At 47.2% G+C, this 20,236-nt stretch overlaps 1 protein-coding gene and 1 pseudogene across 1 annotated transcript; both read left to right on the top strand.

Moving 5' to 3' along the window:
• Positions 1–211: 211 nt before the first annotated feature.
• LOC127031203 (olfactory receptor 4D9-like) lies at positions 212–1,153 on the top strand. Its single transcript, XM_050917970.1, has one exon. The coding sequence runs from the start codon at positions 212–214 to the stop codon at positions 1,151–1,153; it is 942 nt and encodes a 313-aa protein (XP_050773927.1).
• A 6,274-nt stretch (positions 1,154–7,427) lies between these two features.
• LOC127031802 (olfactory receptor 14I1-like) lies at positions 7,428–13,124 on the top strand (annotated as a pseudogene).
• Positions 13,125–20,236: the final 7,112 nt, after the last annotated feature.

Here is a 20,236-nt window from a genome sequence, read left to right as displayed (position 1 = left end):
ATGACAACTGGTGTAGTTCATAGAGTCTGCTGTAGAAGGGATGCCCTGCACTGAGGATGACTGAATTTAGTATACTAAGATAATTATTAAACAAAATGTCTGTTGAGGCATTAATTTTGACTTAATACTAGTAATTCAAGGAAGGAATAATAAAAACTTCTTCATATTAATTATTACAGTTCCCTGTCTAGGCATATTTTCAGGCTAGTAAATGGAAGAGCAGAACCTCAGCTCCACAGTGACAGAATTTGTCCTCTTAGGCCTCACCCAGAATGCTGAGCTGAAGCGATGCCTCTTCGTTGTTTTCTTCATAGTCTACCTGACAACCTGGTTGGGAAACTTCACCATCATCACCACTGTGATCACCAGCCGCCGGCTCCACACCCCCATGTACTTCCTGCTGGCCAACTTGGCTTTCCTAGATGTTAGCGACTCATCAGTCAATGCTCCAAAATTGCTGTTGGGTCTCCTCTCCCAGCGCAGAACCATCTCGTTCAATGAGTGCATCCTCCAGATGTTCTTCTTCCACTTCATCGCTGGTGCTATGGTTGTTGTCCTTGTGGTGATGGCTGCTGATCGGTACATAGCCATCTATAAACCACTGCGGTACTTGACTATCATGAACCGTGGTGTGTGCATGGGCCTGGTGGCAGGGGCATGGCTGGGTGGATTGGCTCACTCTGCTGTTCAGATTGCATTGATCCTCCAGCTGCCTTTCTGTGGTCCAAACATCTTGGACAATTTCTACTGTGATATCCCACAAGTCATCAAACTGGCCTGCACAGACATCTACATGGTCGAGCTGCTGATGGTTTCCAATGGTGGGATGCTTGTCATAGTAATGTTCATCATCCTGCTCATTTCGTACACCATCATCTTTGTCAAGATAAAGACACATGTTACAGATGGGAAGCACAAAGCTCTGTCTACCTGTGGATCCCAGATCACAGTTGTGTGTTTACAATTCATACCCTGCATCTTCATCTATTCTAGGCCCTTCTGGAAATTGCCCATGGACAAGTTGGCGTCAATCATTTACACTGTAATCACCCCAATGCTGAACCCAATGATCTACACACTGAGAAACTCTGAGATGAAAAAGGCCATCAGGAAACTGATGAGCAGAATTCTGTCCTCAGGGAAGAAACTATAAAGACAGAATGTATCTTGATTTATCTTTTTTTTTCAATTACTTGATTATCCTAAATGAACTTTCCATCAGAGTTTTAACAATCCATATCTTTAATCTCTATTTCTAACATTCAAAAAAATTGTGTTGGTCAACCTTTTAGCATGAAGTTTATAAGAATATTTGGGTTGGAAGGGACCTCAGGAGGTCATCTAGTCCAACCTCCTGCTCAAAGCAGGACCAAGCCCAACTAAATCAATTAATGGATCTCTCCCCTTTTATCTATTAGAAAGTTTGCCCATACTTTATTTCCCTATGCCATTAATGTTGGTGGATCTATCCTTCTCCAAACATGAGCTATCACATATCTTATTACCAGAAGTAATTGTGTTATCAGTGTGCTCTTCCCTGAGTCAATAAGCAACTCTGGACAATAATTCTGGGTTCTATAGGTGGCCTACCTTTACTATTCTTGAGAAATCTGTTTAATTAGTCAAAAATATTGTCTAATTTCTGTACTATTATCTTAATGCAATCCCAGCATATATGCCTTCACACCTTCTCTAGACATTAGGTTTCCCTTTCTTATACCTTTTCCTGGGCTTAAGTGGACTGACTTTAGCATTGATCAAGTATTTTATAATACTTTTTTCCTGAATAGTTGCAAATATAGATATGTTCTTAGCTTCCTCTAGCTGTTGTCCATTCTTCCAAGTGATATCTGCCTTTAGATAATTTCCCCATTTTTTCATAAATGTGCTCTTTTCTCTTTCCTAGATAGATCAGTAACAATAACACTCAGTGTAATAGGTGGGGTCTCACATTTCATAGCTTTTGTCAGCTGAGCCCCTTGCACACATCAGGGGCTCCTTGCTTTCCTCTTTTCCCCCCACCAGCTCCCTGTTTGCCATCCTCCCATCTCCCTCTGTTTCATGGACTAAATAACTACTTTCCACAAATTGTATGCAATGCATCAATGTTTAATTCATTTTATTTTGCTAAATTGAAATTATTTTGTACGAATATAAGTATTCATATTGAACAAGAAATAGTGTCAAGTCATTTTATGTCCATGCAATGTTAAGTTAAGAAAATTGTAAGTTTTACATTACAACATGAAAATATATAAATGATCATATGGGGTCAAACCAATGGTACATCTAGTCCAGTATCCTGTCTTCTGACAGTGGCTGATGTCAGGTACTTCAAAGGGAATGAACAGAAGAGGGAAACTATTGATTGATCCATCCCCTGTCATCCAATCCCATCCACTGGCAGTCAGAGGCTTAGAGACACCCAGACCATGGAGTTGTATCCCTGACCAACTTAGCTAATCATCGTTGAAGGATCTATCCTCCATGAACTTATCTGATTTTTTTTATATTTCAGGACTTCACAACATCCCCTGACAACTAATTCCACAAAATGACTGAGCATTGTGTGAAGTGCTTCCTTTGTACTTCCTTTTTTGTTTTAAAGGTACTCCTGTTAATTTCATTGGGTGACTCCCGGTTCTTGTGTTATGTGGAGGGCAAGAGCAAGGTTTTGACCACACCACATCTGTCACAATTTTATAGACCTCTATCATATCCCATTTACCCACATCCCAGGTGAATGCGTGACCATGTGGCTAAGAGCTACAAGGAAAGTACTCCTGCTCCATCATTCTGTGTGACATGCCTATGGGGTCCCGCTCCGGTAGGCAAACTGCGGGCAGACTTACTGCATTGGCCATGCAGCTGAGTTAGGGGATGAACGTCTGTTGTCCCCTGGCTCATGGATTGCTCTGGGGCTTCAGTATCTCTCCCCTCTACCCCCCATCTTCCTGCATTGACTCCCAAAAAGGGATCACAGTTGGGAATCCCAAACAGAGGGAGGCACCTCCCTGCAGCTCAGACTTAGGTGCCAAATTCCTTAAGGGAGGCAGGGCTTTCTGCATGCCTCTCTCCCTGGCATCTCCCCCTGCCTAGCTTGGGCGAGAAGCCGCCTTTGCAATGACTACATCCCTCTGTGAATCTGGCCCTTGCAGCCTACTCAGGCTGGCTGGGTCACCCAGCGTGTCAGGGACACTCCCCTTTGCAACCAAGAACCTCCCCACTCCCCACTGCATAATGTTATCACTCCCAGAATGTGACTGGACAATAATAGGTGACTGTGCTGGATTAGAACCAGTGTTTGGAGGCTTTCCATTGGCCACGATGCCTGTCACTCTCAGTGACCTCGGAGAAAGTGGATGGAAAGAGGAGGTGAAGGCAGCACAGACAAGATGGGGAAATGGGAAGCTGGATGCTTCTTTCCCATGGGGAGATAAACAAGCCAAGGGATCCCCCCTCCCCAAGGCACTCAGCAGTCAGGCTGCCCCAGTGGATCTTGCCTTCAGAATCAGGGGTACAGGGATCCCATGTCAGGCCTGCCCCTTCCCCCAGGAGCCAGTGGCCAGCTCCCTTATGTGGGTGCCAGTGACCAGCGCTCCCCACGATCCTCCCCCTACCTCGAGGGGCTTGTAGTGAGGGCTCTGCAAATCTCCCTGAAATTAACGTGGAAATGTTGGTCAGTCGGAGTCTGACTGTGATCTTGTTCACACTGGGCTTACCCCCTTTGATACCTGCCAACTCCAGTAGAGATACTAATGGTCTACACCAGGGGTTCTCAGCCTTTCTCTTTTGATGTCTCGCCCCAACAGGCTATAAAAACTCCACGGCCCACCTGTGCCACAACAACTGTTTTTCCACATATAAAAGCCAGGGCTGGTGTTAGAGGGTAGCAAAGATGGCAACTGACCAGGGCCCCATGCCACAGGGGGCACCGCAAAGCTAAGTTGCTCAGGCTTCGGCTTCAGCCCTGGGTGGTGGGATTCACGGCCCCGGGCTGCAGTCCAGCGCAGCAGGGCTTTGCCTTTCTGTCCTAGGCCTTAGTGAGTCTAGCGCTGACCATGCTTGGCAGACCCCCTTAAACCTGCCTGCAGCCCCCCAGGGAGCCCAAACCCTAGTTGAGAACCACTGCTGTAGACCAGGGGTTCTCAAACTTTTTCTTTCTGAGCACCCCCCCAAACATGTTATAAAAATTCCACGGCCCATCTGTGCCACAACAACTGGTTTTTCTGCTTATAGAAGCCAGGACTGGCATTAGGGGGCCACAAGTAGGGCAATTGCCTGGGTCCCCATGCCACAGGGAACACCACAAAGTTAAGTTGTTCAAGGCTTTGGCTTCAGCCTCTGGTGGTGGGGCTCACGGCCCCAGGCTTCAGCCCCATACAGCAGGGCTTCAGCTTTCTGCCCTGGGTCCCAGTGAGTCTAACACTGGCCCTGCTTGGTGGACCCCCTGAAACCTGTTTGAGGCTCCCCAGGAGGCCCCAGACCCCTGGTTGAGAACCACTGGTCTACAGCATTGAGGGATCAGTCTTAGGCCCATTCATTGACTCTTCCCTGCAGCTCATTCACCTAATCCTCCTGGGCATGAATGACTTTGACTTTAATGGAGTTTCTCCTGATTTACACCATATTGGGTGAGAGCAAAATCAAACTGACTCACTCCCGCTTTCCAATGTGTCACATATAGCACCCTGCTCAACACATCTTGGGCTTTATTGTTTATTGCCCGGCATGTTGGGCAATTGCTTATATTTGTGCAAAATTGAATGCAAAGTGGGTGTCAGACGCTACCTTTCTAGTGCAGCAGAGTTTCACATTCACTTGGCACAGATGTAAATGGCTTGGAATGAATTGAGCCATTCATAGGAAGTCAAATATCAGTGTTAATCTGGATCTGAAAAAGCAACAGAGAGTCCTGTGGCACCTTTAAGACTAACAGATGTATTGGAACATAAGCTTTCATGGGCACCTGACGAAGTGGGTATTCACCCACGAAAGCTTATGCTCCAATACATCTGTTAGTCTTAAAGGTGCCACAGGACTCTGTTGCTTATTCATAGGAAGGGCATTCACATTGTGATCTCTCTCCATAATTTTGTGCAGAGGACAGGAATTATTGTCTTTACTCTCTCTCTCCCCCATGCGTCCTCCAAGGAAAATCCAGACAATCCACCCTCTTAGGCTGAGTGTTAACAACAAAGAAAAGAACTGAACACAAATATTCTCTCCAGATAAAATTATGAGATGCTTCATGGGACCTACATCCCAACGGACTGCAATGAAGCATTAATATAGGACCTTGCATAGGAGCAAAGACAATTTATCACTCTTCTCACCTCTGCATCACTCATTGACGTGACTCCTTTGTCAGAAGCAAATGAAAGTGCATGTGAATCTATTCAGGGACTTCATATTTTTTACCTACTTTATAATAATTCATGGGTTGCAAAGTAGAACAGACAACCCGGGATATTCGCATCAACAGCAAGTTATTTAATTTTCCTGGTATGGTTTCATATTCATTAGGGGCGCCGAGGGATTTTCAAAGGGATATTGGAGCCCAACTGTCATTGAATATTAACATGGATTGAAGTGGTTCTTGTTGATATTCCTGGATTCAGGGTTACTTAATTAAAATGATAATTAATCGCAGAGATCTGGGAGGTCTGATAGATAGATAGATAGATAGATAGATAGATAGATGTGTTGTTTAGAGAGAGAAAAACTGAATAAAATCTAGTTTAAAAATGCCATCATTACAATGAATTATATTTGCTAAGATTTTTTTCTTCCTGTACCAGATTCCAGGGTTTTCTTGTTCATGTGAACAGGTCATTGTGACCTGGCTTTTGCCTCAGCACTTTGCTTCAGTAATCAGTAGAACTTGTAAATACAATGGAAACTTGGGCTAATGCTGAAGTTTTCAAAAGTAGAAGGGAGATATGGAGTCCATTCATCCCAGGGATTATTGGCAAATTTTGACTTTTTAATGCAAAAAAACCCAACAACTTCAAAATGTTTTGTTCAAAAAAATCAATTGGTCAATAAATCGCTCCCCCCCCATGCTGGAAAGCAGTCACATGGCACAATAAATATATAATAAATAAACAAATAAAATAAAATATTTATTCAAAAATCCAGTTTTCCATCATAACAAATGTTGTGGAGGGAAATTTTTGACCTTCCCTACCAATCTTCTTGAAGTGAAGCTGGATTTTCAGAAGATCTCAGCTCCCATTATAGGTGCCTAAGTGAAGTGACCGATCTTTTCAAAGAGCAGAGCAGCCAGAACCTCCTCCTGAGAATGGTAAATTCCTTTGACAATCTGGTTTCATTCTTTGTGAGGTTAAAAAGTAGTTGTCAGGTGCTGATCTTTTTCGAAAATCAGACCAAGAGTATTCTTTGTGATCCGGTAGCTCAGCAGTTAGAACACTAAGCTTCTAAACCTGAGCTGAGAGCTTGAATCTCAATTGACGATCATCAGTTATTCTTCTTTTGAGACCTCCCAGAAATGTACAAGAATTACACTTGATCAGAAATTCTGTCAATTTTCTTCTTTTAGCAGAAAATTTTCTATCCAGCAAAACTTTTTGTGGAAACTGTTATCTGTCCCCCAAATTTTTCAGTTTTTGCAAGGGAAAATAGAACAATTTCAGTCAAGAACAGAAAATATTTGAATCGGAGGGAAGGGTGTCAGAAAAAGCATTTCACTTACAAAAATCAAAATGTTTTGGGACTTTATTGGATGAAATGTCACAAGTTTCCACTGAAAATTAAAAAAAGAAAAGAAAAGAAAAGAAAAGAAAAGAAAAGAAAAGTACGTTTTTGCCATTAATTTTTTTTCATGGCAGTAAGAGGAAACACCTTCTGACCAGGTCTAGGAAGAACCTGTATAGAACCTAAGTTATAATAAAAGGTGGCAGAACACATATTAATATGGTTTGACAATGCTGATGTGTCCTCCGTACTCAGAGAATGAGTAACGACTGGCCAGTGTGGTGTATTGACAGGACAAGCTATCATTCTAAGTTTGTGAAGGGTTTCCTGCTACTAATAGCAGACTAGGGAAATCTGTAAGGAAGTGTGTGGCTTCGCCATTCAGTTTACATAGAGCCAGACTAGGGTAAAATGGGGTGGGTTGTGTTTCTCTCCTTAGGAAGCAGCCTGCTTTCTCTCTCTCTTGTTTTAGGTTCTTCTGTGTTATTCTCAGAAATGAATGTAGTGTTATATTGCTGCCTTCCAGCAAGAGTATTTTATGTTTTTTATTTAACTTATGCATAACAGACAGCAGTGTCACAACCTTCCTCTACATACAAAGTGTTGTAGAATTTATGAATTGGGAAAAGATGTTTGTTTTAGCTCTCTTCATTCTAACTGCATTTTTCTGATGTCTCTTCCTTGTCTTTCTCATTCTTGCCAGATAGGATATGACCAACCAAACCTCTGTGACTGAATTCCGTCTCCTGGGATTTTCTGACATCCACGAGCTGCAGATCTTGCACTTTCTTGTGTTCCTGTTTGCTTACGTAGCCTCCTTCATGGGGAATTTCCTCATCATTGTCCTCGTGACCCTGACCATCACCTCCACAGCCCCATGTACTTTTTCCTCAAGAACATGTCATTTTTAGACCTCTGCTACATCTCCGCCACCGTCCTCAAATCCATGGTGAATGCCATCATGCAGCGCCACTCCATATCTTTCCACAGCTGCTTCTTGCAGTTGCTTTTCTTTATCATGTTTGCGACAGCAGAGTTGGCCTTGCTGACAGTCATGGCATATGACCGCTACCTGGCCACCTGCAACCCCCTGAGATACAGGACAGTCATGAACACCAGAGTATGTGTCCAGATGGCTGCAGGGTCCTGGCTTAGTGGAGCACTCTATTCAGTGTTGCACGTGGGTAACTCATTCAGTTTACCTTTCTGTGGGCCCAGGGTCAGCTTTAGGCCGATTCGCCCGATTCCTGGGAATCGGGCCCCGCGCCTAAGAGGGCCCCGCGCTTTAGGCACCTTTTAAATTTTTTTACTTACCCTGGCTGCAGTCTGCTCCGGGGTCTTCCATGGCCCCGCTTCCCTGACCAAAGCGCCGGGGGAGCGCGGCTGCCCCACAGCCCTGCTCTCTCAGCTGGAGCTCTGGCCGGAGCGCGACAAGCCCTGCAGCTCTGGCCGGACCACGACAAGCCCCACGGCCCGGGCCGGAGCTCTGGCCAGAGCGCGACAAGCCCCCTGCCCCTGGCTGGAGCTCCAGGCCCTTTAAATAGCTCCCAGAGCCCTGGAGTAGCAGAGGGCTCTGGGTGCTATTTAAAGGGCCAGGGCTCCAGCTGCCTCTACCACCCCGGTCCTTTAAATTGCCGCCGGAGCCCTGCCACCCCCATGCATTCCCCAGGGCTCCCATGGGAGCCATGGCTATTTAAAAGGTCTGGGGCGAGATAGAAGCAGGGGAGCCCCGGGCCCTTTACATAGCCCCCGAGCCCTGGGATAGTGAGGGGCTTGGGGGCTTTTTAAAGGGCCAGGGCTCCAGCTGCCTCTGCTGCACCCCCTGCCCTGCCCACACCAGCCCCACCCACCACTGCCTGCAGCCAGTTCTGTACCCCCTGCCCACAGCCAGCCCCTACCAAACCTCCTGCCCTGTCTCCAGCCAACTCCTGCCACATACCCCTGCCTGCACCAGCCCTGCACTTCCCACCCTGCCCTGTCTCCAGCCAACCCTTGTTGCACCCCGCTGCCTGAAGCCAGCCAGTCCCATACTCCTGTCTCCAGCCCTGCCAACCCCTGTTGCACTCCCTTGTGGCCCTGCCTGAAGCCAGCCTGCCCCACACTGCCCTGTCTCCAGCTAGCCCCGCACTCCTTGCCCTGCCTGCAGCCAGACCCTACCTGCAGTCAGCCCCTGCTCTGCCTCGAACCAGCCCCATGTCCACTGCTGCCCTGCAGTTCCCAGGCCAGTAACCTGCACACCTGCTTCAATGAAGGGGGCAGGAAGCAGCAGGGACCCACACATGTGCACACTCCCAGGGAGTGGCGGGGACCCACACATGTGAAACGGCAGTCATTAATAACCAATCAACAGCGTATATGATGCAATGTACATAATATACAATTTTATTACTTATATAGTTATGGAAAGTAAATAATACATGGAAGAAATGGAAGGCTTTTTTTTACACTTTTTTCTTTTTAAGTCATCCCTGCCAGGGCCCTGCTGAAAGTGTTCGAATTGGGTCCCGCACTTCCTAAAGCCGGCCCTGTGTGGGCCCAACTTTGTCCACCAGTTCTTCTGTGACCTCCCAGCCCTCCTGCAGCTCTCTTGCTCTGACACGCAGCCCAACAAGGTCCACAACATCATCTTAGCCCTCTGCTATGGCTTTATCTGCTTCACCTTAATCTTTGTGTCCTACATTCACATTTTCAATAGCGTAGTGAGAATCCCCTCTGCAGAGGGCAGGAATAAAGCCTTTTTCCACATGTCTGCCCCACCTGATTGTAGTCTCCTTGTTCGTCGGCACTGGATTCTTCATGTATATGAAGCCAAACTCTAGGGCCCCGTCCATTCAAGACATGGTGGTGCCTGCGCTCTATGCTATTGTACCTCCGGTATTTAACCCTATTATCTACAGCCTCAAGAATAAGGAGATAAAAGCAGCGCTGAGAAAAGTGAAAAGGCAAGGGTGGAATATGGCCACATATTTCCGATGATCTGCTAAAAAAAATTCAGAAAAGCATAACAGAAGGTACCCAGATCCTATAGCAATGGAAGAAAAAATAAATAGCTGAGGTTGGGTTTATTAGATAGATAGATAGATAGATAGATAGATAGATAGATTCAGGGTGTATCAAAGTTTATATTTCTCTCCATATATTAGCAAATATATATTTCTTCTATTTTATCTTACTCCTAGTGATGCTCAGAAAGAGTCCTGGAAATATTTTTTCTTATGTAAAATTTAGACTTTTCTTAGACAATCTCAAAACCAGTGTGTGACCTTCAGTAAGTCATTTGAATCTCCCTATGCCCCAGTTCCCCTTATGTAACATGCAGATGATTGGGACCAATGGTCAAAATTTCAGGAGAAAAAAAAATGATGGAAGGGAAATGGAGGGGATAATGGAAATGGGGTATTTTGTCTTGATCTGTAGGCAGCCAGCTCCCTGGTTCCCCAGGCTGTTGCCTTCAAGATTGATCTGATTTCCTTGGTGTGCATCCTGGCTCCCAGAAGCTCCCACCTATGCCTCATGTATAAGGCGATGTTTTAGTCAAGGGTATTTTTAGTAAAAGTGATGGACAGGTCATGGGCAGTAAACAAAAATTCATGGTCCTTGACCTGTCCATCACTTTTACTACATATCCCTGACTAAAATTTGCAGGGGGCTGCACAGGTGCACTGTGGGTGCTGGGGGAGGGCAGCCAAGGTGCTGGGAGGGAGGTGGGCAGCAGCACGCAGGCCGTGCTGCCACTGGTGCTAGGGAGGTTGGCGGGGCTCCCTACCTGGCTCCATGCCTCTCCCCGCTCCCAGCAGCAGTAGATTTTGGGTATGGGAGAAGTCAAGAGGTTGGGGCATGGGACGGGGTGAGGCAGGTTCTGGGTGGTGCTTGCCTGGGGGGCTCCCTCACTCAGCTGCTAGACAGAGGTGTGGCAGCACTCATTGGCCAAGCAGGCCAATCCCAGTCATGAGCCTAACTGCAGGAAAGTGGATAAAGCTTCATAAATAGTTATTATAACCTATAGCAGCAAATGTTGATGGGAAAAGGTACTAAAGGAAGACAGAAAGACTGGATTAGTCTGAAGAAAAAGGCCGCCTGATATAATCAAGGACTGTGTTAAGATCGCATGCCTGGTACACAGGGTAAGTGTGGGACTGGAAATCAATTGGTGTGTCGGAAATTAGTTCTAAATGATGGACACAATAATTAGGGGATCTCCTTATCTCTTTATATCTTCTGGTCCTTAAAAAGAGACTTCAGAGGGAAAATTGAGGAATGGGGACACAGATGTGGAATCTGGCTGACTGAAAGACAAGAAAAGGGGAAGGAGTGAGCTTCACAATCTTGGCTGCCACCTCCATTGTCTGCTGGGATCCCAGTGTCCTCCGTGACACTACTGGGCCTTTGTCATCCTAATCTTGAGAGATGTTCTCATCAGACCAGGCCAGAGAGAGGAATTCAGATGATATCGCCCATTCAACTGACTCCAGCTCAAGCTCAGCCACTACCCCAGATGGGAGACTTTGCCGTTCCCCTCCACTCAAATGCCCTTTTCCTTCCCCATCTTTTTCCTTTTCTTTTTTCTCCCTCTCCTTTTTCCTTCTGTCTATTAAAAGTCTGGCTTAGCTGGCCAAGATGGCATCTTCTGCCACATTTCTGAGAGCCTTTGGCCAAAGAGGCAGCTAAAAGCAATGTCCAAAACAGCCTAAGAACATAAGAACTGCCATACTAGGTCAGACCACAAGTCCATCTAGCTCAGTATCCTGTCTTCTGACACTGGCTAATGCCAAGTGCTTCGGAGGGAATGAACAGAACAGGTAATCACAAGAGATCCTTCCCCTGCTGCCCATTCCCAGCCTCTGGAAAACATCCTGGCTAATAGCCATTGAGGGACCTATCCTCTATGAACTTATCTGGTTCTTTTCTCAACCCTGATATAGTCACGTTACACAGACCAGAGCCCTGCAACCCCATGGCCCCACTCTCCCGTCAGAGCCTCGCAACCCCGTGGCACCGTTACCCCAGTCAGAGCACCTCAACCCCACAGCCCTGCTCTCCCGGCTGGAGCCCTGCAACCCTGCTACCCTGGCCAGAGCTCCTCAATCCCGCGGCCCCACTCTCCCGGCCGGAGCCCGGAGGCCCTACTACTCTGGTTAGAGCCCCCCAGTACCAGAACCCCGCTCTCCACGCCAGAACCCCGCAACCCAGCGGTCCCACTACCCTGGTGGCAGTGCGTCAGGTCCCGCAGCCCCGCTACACCGACCAGAGCCCCGCAACCCTGCGGCCTCACTCTCCCGGCTGGAGGCAACCCTGCAGCCCCACTCTCCCTGCCGAAGTCTCGCAACCCCGTGGTCCCGCTACCCCGGCCGGAGCCCCGCGACCCCGCTTTCCCGGCGGAGCCTCGCAAAGCGAGGGAAGGGGGGAGGGATAGCTCAGTGGTTTAAGCATTGCCCTGCAAAACCCAGGGTTGTGAGTTCAATCCTTGAGGGGGCCATTTGGGGATTGGTCCTGCCTTGAGCAGGGGGTTGGACTAGATGATCTCTTGAGGTCCCTTCCAACTCTGATATTCTATGAACTCCGCATCCCCACTCCTTCGGCTGGAGACCTGCAATCCCACTGTCCCATTATCCTAGATGGAGCCCAGAGGCCCCACTACCTCGGCTAGAGCCCCACAACACTGGAGACCCGCTCTCCCGGCCGGAGACCCTCTCTCCCGGCCAGAGCCCCGCAACCCCGCATCTCCACTCCATTGGTCGGAGCCCCACAGCCCCACTACCCGGCCAGAGCTGGGAGGCCTCGTTACCCAGGCTAGAACCCCGTAGTCCCACTCTCCAGGCCGGAGCCCTGCAACCCCATGGTTCCACTCCCGCAGCCAGACCCCCGCAGTCCCGCTACCCCGGTGGCAGCACGGTAGGTCCCACTACACTGACCCGAGTCCCGCAAACTCATGGGCCTGCTCACCCAGCCGGAGCTCAGAGGCCTCGCTATCCCGGCTAGAGCCCCACTGACCCAGCCAGAGGCCCTCAAATCCGCTGGCCTGCTCCTTCAGCCGGAGCTCAGCAACTCTGCTGTCCCACTCTCCCAGCCGGAGCCTTGAGGTCCCGCTATCCAGGCTAGTGTCCCTCAACCCTGTAGCCCCAGAGCCCCTCACACCTGCAGCCCCTCTCTCCTGGCTGGAACTATGCAACAAGATAGCCCCGGTCTCCCGGCCAAAGCCCTGCAACCCCGGGGCCCCACTACCTCGGCCCAGCTCCGCAAATCCCGCAGTCCCGCTACCCTATCTGGAGCACCGCAACCCCGTAGCCCAGCTCTCCCGGCTGGAGCTTCGCAACCAATCACGGCCTACTACTCCGGCCGAGCGCGGCAACTCCCACGGTCCAGCTATCACGGCCGAGCACCGCAACCCCGCAGCCTCGCTACCCTGACCAGAGCCTCTCAACCCCGCATACCCGCTCCTTCGGCTGGAGCCCAGCAACCCCGCGGTTCCACTCTATCGGCCAGAGTCTGAAGGGCCCACTACCCTGGCTAGAGCCCTGCAACCCATAGCCCCGCAACCCGGAGAGTACATGCCCCATGAATCGGGCCCTGCACTGGCTAAAGCCAGCCCTGGAGCTGGGAAGAGGTTTAAGTCTCTAATCCCATTTAGGGCTTCTTTGTAGGAACAATTCGGTGAGTGAAATGACCCTGCTGTAACGCGCTGCGACTAACTGTCCCTACGCACCCTGCTGACATGCAGTAACAGTTGGTTACAGCACTTTGATCCAGTGCTCTTTGAAACAGGACAAGATCAGCAGGGTCACATGGACGGTTAGCCCACTGGCTAGTGCAGTGTTGATTCACATCCCAGCTTGCCCCAAATTAAATGTTCATGTACACAAGCCCATAGTCCTTTACATCCCTGCCAAGCCTGCCCAAGGAGGGGAGCAGAGAGCGCTCATCTGTAGAGTGGATCCCTGGCTGCTAGGAACTGCAGAGAGACCCAACAATTCAGGAAATCCAACAAATAGACATGGAAATGGCCGCTGGATAATACAGCGATTGATTGACAGATAATGACCCATGATTCCTCAGTTCTGGAGCATCAAAGCCATCACAAGCTGGGAAAAAATCCACAAAAACTATCACAGTAAGTTTGCTTTTTCAGTTACATATGATACAATTTTAACATGTAGAACAAATTTTAGAATATATATATATAACAAGAGAGGCTTCTTAAGACTTTTGCTATCAATCCTCTAAAACATACTGAACACGAGAGATTTTTTTTAAGCAGAAAAACAATTGATTTTTCAAGAAGTCCCCCAAATACCTAAATTGTGGGGCTTTGGCAACCAAGAACCAAACCTATTCAGCCACAAATGGCTGAAAACTGAACATTTTCAACAATCACTACCCCCACCCCCAAAAGGAGTTTTATTTTTTCTGCATATCTAGAAAAAACAGAAATCCTATTTTTACTTTAGATATCTAGATCCATAGATATGCAAAAATAGGATATATATGCAAAAATAGATGTAGATGTAATTGTACATACATACACACAGAGTGGGTAGCTGAGACTTATTTGGAAAAATTGTTTGCTTGAAAACCCGATTTTGCTTTCAAATGAATTTAAAGAGAAAATTTCTGGCCACCTCACCCCACATTGGAAACATAGCATTAAGTTCGGTTGGGGAACACTAATATTGTCCACTAATGATAATTTGATAATTTCAAAACCATTCATTTTATTGCAGCCATTTTCATTTTGATTTCACAGAGAAGCTGCAGAATGGCAAAGCTGAGTAGCAGCAAAGCTTAGAGCCCAGAGAATATGTTCTATACACGCTTTTACAGTCAAGGTCAGAGTTGAACCAGGCAGCCAAAGTTTGACCCTGCCTGGGAACATACAATGGGTAATGGGTTTAGAAACCAGATCTCCTGGTATAGCTTCATAGCCACTGTGCAGCACTGCCATCAGTGGAGTACAAAATACTGTAAGTGAGTGCAGAGAACATACACATGGTAAGACATAGACTATCCCCCACAGAGCTCCCAGTCCTAGTGGACCAGGCAGAAAAAGGGAGGGAGGGGCAACAAAGTCACAGGGAGGGGAAGTGACTGGCCCAAGCTCACACAGCAGGTCAGTTTCAGATTCATGAAAAGAATCCAAAGAATGTCTTGTAGTATCAATAGCTCTTCTCCTTCCCTGGTGTCTACTCCTTGCTGTATTCACAGAGGGCCTCAACGTTTCCAGGCAAAACAAGCTGAACTCTTTTAGCCACCTTTTGTAAAACAGGCTCCCCATTGCTGCAATAGAACAACTGTCATTCCTAGGAGTCATTAATTCGGGATGTAATTTTATTCCATTTTTATGCTGCATTGCATTGAGCCCCATCTTGGAACAGATCCTCAGATGGCGGGAATGGACAACGCTCCATTGACTGTAAGAGAACTAGGGCAATTAACACTCTTGATAATGCATCTGACAAGTGATCTGATTATCAGAGGTCAGGAGCACTCTAATCCTAACCCTTGTCCTTCCCTTCACAGAGGCAGCACACAATGAACTGAGAAGGAAAATGTCAACCATTTATATAATTGTATATACATACAAATGTCCAACCACGTATATAATTTATATAATTGTATATACATACAAATGTCTAACCGTGTATATAATTGTATATACATACAATTTATATATACATACAAATGTCCAACCATGTATATAATTATATATACATACACAGAGGGTGTAGCTGAGACCACCGTGACCAAGTTCCGTCTCCTGGAACTCTCTGAAACAAATATCAACAAATATAAAACTCCAAATTCTCCTTTCCTAGGCAGAGCTTTTTTACCCCAAAAGGAGAAGAACCAAAGGTTCCATGAAGTCCATTAGAGACCTTACTATAGCTATTGATTTTGTGTGCAAGGTGCTTAGGTAGCATGATGATGGGTGGCACTATAAAGCCCTAAAATAGATAGATAGATAGATAGATAGATAGATAGATAGATAGATAGATGCCAATTTTTCTGTTCATGATTCTCTCTGTCTAGTTGGTCAGATCATGCAGTTTCAACAGAGGTGAAGCTGTTTATGGGAATGTGTCAATTTCCTCAAAGCATTCAATGGAAACCAGGTGTAGGAGAAGGAGAAAGCCCTTACACCAGGCTCTATGTTTCAGGCTAAAGCCTAAATAAAAGTCATACCCTGCTGATGTAAAGCCAAGCTAGCAAGAGTCAGGCTCAGGCCTTGTTACAAAACAGAGGCTTGCTTGCAGAGTCACTGTCTGGTACCTGAACTTGGCAAGAATAGGGCTAGTGCTGCAAAAACAGAAACACTCCAAAGAAGTGCTTTGCACAGTGCACTCACCCCAGAAGGACGGTATCAATACACCCCGATACCAGGCATGGTATAAACACACTCCCTGAAGGTGATACAGGGCCACACCAACCCCTCCTAAGGATAAGGTCACGATGACAGGATGATGGATAGAGATGTTTTGATCGAACCAACAGGTACAAGGTAAAGGGTGGTAACTAAATATGTCAGAAGGGCAATATGTCACTTGTTTGTGTCAATGTATAGAAGAGGGGTTACAGAGGTGGTGTCTTTGTCTGGCTGAGAGGGGAGAAGGCGGCCCATTGTAATGGGCATACATGTCTTAGTATCCCTATACAATCTATGGGGTGCTATTATTGTTCTTCGTTGACAATAAACCTGGCCAAGTGCCTTGGCCTCTGAACTGAGTCTGTGGTCTTCTAGGGCAGTTCAATCAGATCTGGCTACTTGCCCAGAGCTAATGCAGCACACAGAGAGGAGGAAACACCCCAATGGCCCCCTCCCTCAGGGAGTCCCCTGGGAAGGTAGATCAGCACTGTTTATTGCTAACACAGTTGCAAGCATCGCAAAGCATTTTGGGGAGGGACAAAGGTGTGTGAGTGAAGAGTGGAAGTTTCCTTTGCAGAGTCCGAGAGGCCTAGGGGGGAGAAAGAAGAAGAGCAGAAAACAGGTTAACTTGACACTGCAGCTTGCAAGCTCAGTCTGAATATAAGAAGCTGACTCCATCCTAAGGCCAGTTGCTACCTGCCAAGACAGAAGGGGGAAGTCCAACCCCCACCCCCACCCCCTGGACTAGCCGTGAGAAGGAGAGTTGTTGAAAGAAATGCAGGGGCCTGGGAAAGGAACGCGATGGCAAAGGCCAATCAGGAACAAACAGAACTGTCTCATGGACCTGAAGCTGATGTATTTTGGGGAAAGCTGAGGAAGCTGCGGAAGGCTGGTTTGAACTGGTACACAGAGCATGGAGAACAAAGGTTCCTGAAGGAGATGCACCCCAAAAGAACCCAGGACTTAAAAACCCTCCTGAGAGCTGAAGCAAATCAGAGAACACAGCAGATTCTTGGATGACTTGGGCCCAGGACAGCACTTCCATCCACCTTTTCTCCCCTTCTTCTGCTCTTCTTCTTACATTACACCCAGGCTTGGCCAGTTTTGGGTTGGGCATATGTGAATATGAAAGTGGGCTAGGACTTGGGGCATTAATGTTTTCTTCCTTCCTCTGAGTGACTTGGAAGCATTTCCAGCACTCTCCACTGTTATTTTCTATTTTGTCAATAAAGCTTTAAAAATTTAGATACTTGGTGTGTGCTTTGTCATCTCCTCCCCAAAAGATCCTGTAGCCCCAGCCTGAACAACTGTGGGCCTCGGGCAGATTAGTAATGAAAATCTGTCACAAGAACACAGACATAGCCAACAACTGACAACACCAGACAGGAAGTCAGGCTATCTAGCTGGCCAGTGCGTCTCCCCCTGGGGTCCTGTCACTCCAGCTGCCAGCCAACCTGCTCCACAACTGCCTGGCTGCTAGGCTCACAAATCCTCAGCAGTCCACCTCACAGGGCAGTTGGTAGATGGGGCTTGCCAGGCAGCTGCCTCCCCAGGCTAAAGGGGAGAACGTGTGACTGCCCCATGTGTTTCCCCAGCCCCATGACCCCTCCTGCACCCTGCATCCAACCCGTGGCCACAGCGCTCTCCCCATCCCATTTTAATTGTGGGAGGATGAAGGAGGGAAGGCTTCTGCCCATGAGAGCCTGGTTGGGACACTCACTTTCACATGCACACACACACACTCACCTCACCAGGGAAAGCAGCGAAAGGTTCCGGAAGGAGGCACAGGGAGAGAAGGATAGAGCCCCTCTCCTTCCCCGCCCCTGGCAGGCCAATCTCGGGTGGCACTTAACCCTCACATGCATTGATGAAGTGGGTATTCACTCACGAAAGCTCATGCTCCAAAACGTCTGTTAGTCTATAAGGTGCCACAGGACCCTTTGCTGCTTTTAAAGATCTAGACTAACACGGTTACCCCTCTGATACTTAACCCTCATACCTCCCTTACACATTGCCTCTGGCAGGATGGAATTTCTGGAGAAAGAGCCAACAGAGCCAACAGCCCAAGTGTTCATGGCTTGGGGTGCTCTGAATTAGGGAAAACAGGGACTCTCACAGGACCCCCAACTGTTGGCTACAGAGTCACTATCTTTGTCTCAATGAGGAGCTAATTATTTAGACAAAGTTGAATGGTTTCAACAAGAAAAACTGGGGGAAAAGTCCAAGACTTTTTCCATCCTGATGTTTAGGACACTTGTCTGGAAGGAGGGAGAGCCAGGTTCAAGCCCTTGCTTCTGACATCTAGAGAAAGATCCCTCCTGGGGAGGCTAGAGGCATGTTTCTGGTGAGTGAGGGAAGACTGCACAGCTGCTTCCAGGGCTTCTATATGTTCTATTGAAAAAATTAAGACTTTAGACCCTTGGGCTAATCATCTGGCCATATAGGCTTAGGATGAGCAATGAAAAATAAAATACCAAGGGGCTTTTAGAAATCTTTCTGAATGAAGGCTGGGATATTTGAAAGGGTCTCCAGGATCTAAGTGGGTCACACGCATTGTTCAGTCAATGGGCACCTGTTTCTTTTAAGCCACTCTGAGAAGCCCTGGCACAGATCACAGCCTGGAGTAAGAATTCACTGTATTGTTCCAGACTCTGCAGCACCCACATCCCTTTGTTCCCACTCTAATTGCACAAGGTGCTGCAGGTCCCTCTACTGGGCCAACCCCGTTCCTGGTGACTTTCCATGAAAATGAATGGATATGAACTTAGGATAACTTTGGCCCATCCTAATAAGATGTTTTTCAATAATTCCCCTGCTAATTCCCAGTGGGGATAATCACAGCTCTGCACTCCTCATGGGGATTTCCTAGGAAATTCTCTCACTCTGATTGCTTTGGTTGCTATAAGTACCTGAATCCTCGGGCTGATATGTCCCTTGAACACCATTCAGAAGCTTAATGCTGTGTCAAGGCCTGAGACTAGATTGTGCCCCAATAAGGAATCATTAGAAAGCAGGACAATCCCTGGCCTTAGCCCCCACTGGACCTGTGAAAGGACATGATGTCTCAGTTCATATCCCATTTCCATGTAACTGTTACAGACATCTCAGAGCAGGAAGGGACAGGCTGGCTTGGGAGATAAGAGATGAAGCAATTGCTTTCATTTCTAGACCAACTGTCCCAACCGAACCCCACTGAGCAGTGGTCAGATCCACAAAAGGATTTAGATACCTCAGTCAAAAATTTACATCCTCAAAACCTCTGCTCAGCTGCTGCCTAACCCTGTAAGTGCCTATGTTTTCCTAGCTACAGACAATTACAGTCTCATGCTGCATGGATTTGCAGATGGTGACATAGTGGCCATATAAACCCAAGGTTTGTTTTATTGGGTTCTTTTTGCAAATCACAGGCTTAATATTTCTGAAATTCAGGAAAACCCCAGGCCTTGGAAGTTAACAAGATAGAGATAGAGCCAGGATTGCAAAAGGACTTAGGCACCTAACTGTTCTAATAGGTGCCCAGTGGGATTTACAATTCACTTAAGTAGACTAGGTGCCTAACTGCTATTGAAAGTGAGCAGGACTTAGCCACCTAGTTCACATAGGAGCTTTGATAAAGCACATTAAGTGCCTGTCTCCATCTTAGGTGCCTAAATGACTTTGTAAACACAGAAGCTGGGCTGGAATCAGGAAACACTGCAGGAGAACCTAAGACTTGTGCTATGCAGGAGTCAGACTAGAAGATCACAATGGTCCCTTTTTGGCATGGAAATTGATGAATCTGTTAGCATGTAGGCCTGTTAGTCTGAGATAGAATTTTGGATTTTGTTTGCTTGTTTGACTTTTGATACTTTTATATCCTTACTAATATGTGTGAACAAAGAACAAAGACACTGTGTGTTGCATTTCCCACAACCAGATGGGGCTTACCGTACAATGAGAAAAGATAAGGCATATAGTTAAAGTGATCCTGGGCATGGTGGGAGTGTAATATATGAGCATACTCTGGAAGGCTGCCTGGATCCTCTCTTAAGCCAAGGTTAAGAAACCAATTAGGAGGGGCAAGGAGGAACGTTGGAGGGAGGCATAAGAAACACTAAAAGCCAAGGAAATGCCTGTTCCTAACCAAAGCACAACCTCACTCCTTACCTCTCCCGTGGGATA

The sequence above is a fragment of the Gopherus flavomarginatus genome, chromosome 11 (genome assembly GCF_025201925.1).
Source record: "Gopherus flavomarginatus isolate rGopFla2 chromosome 11, rGopFla2.mat.asm, whole genome shotgun sequence".
Taxonomy (NCBI): Eukaryota; Metazoa; Chordata; order Testudines; family Testudinidae; genus Gopherus; species Gopherus flavomarginatus.
Note: the sequence above shows the minus strand (reverse complement) of the source record. Positions and strands in the feature narration are given on the sequence as shown.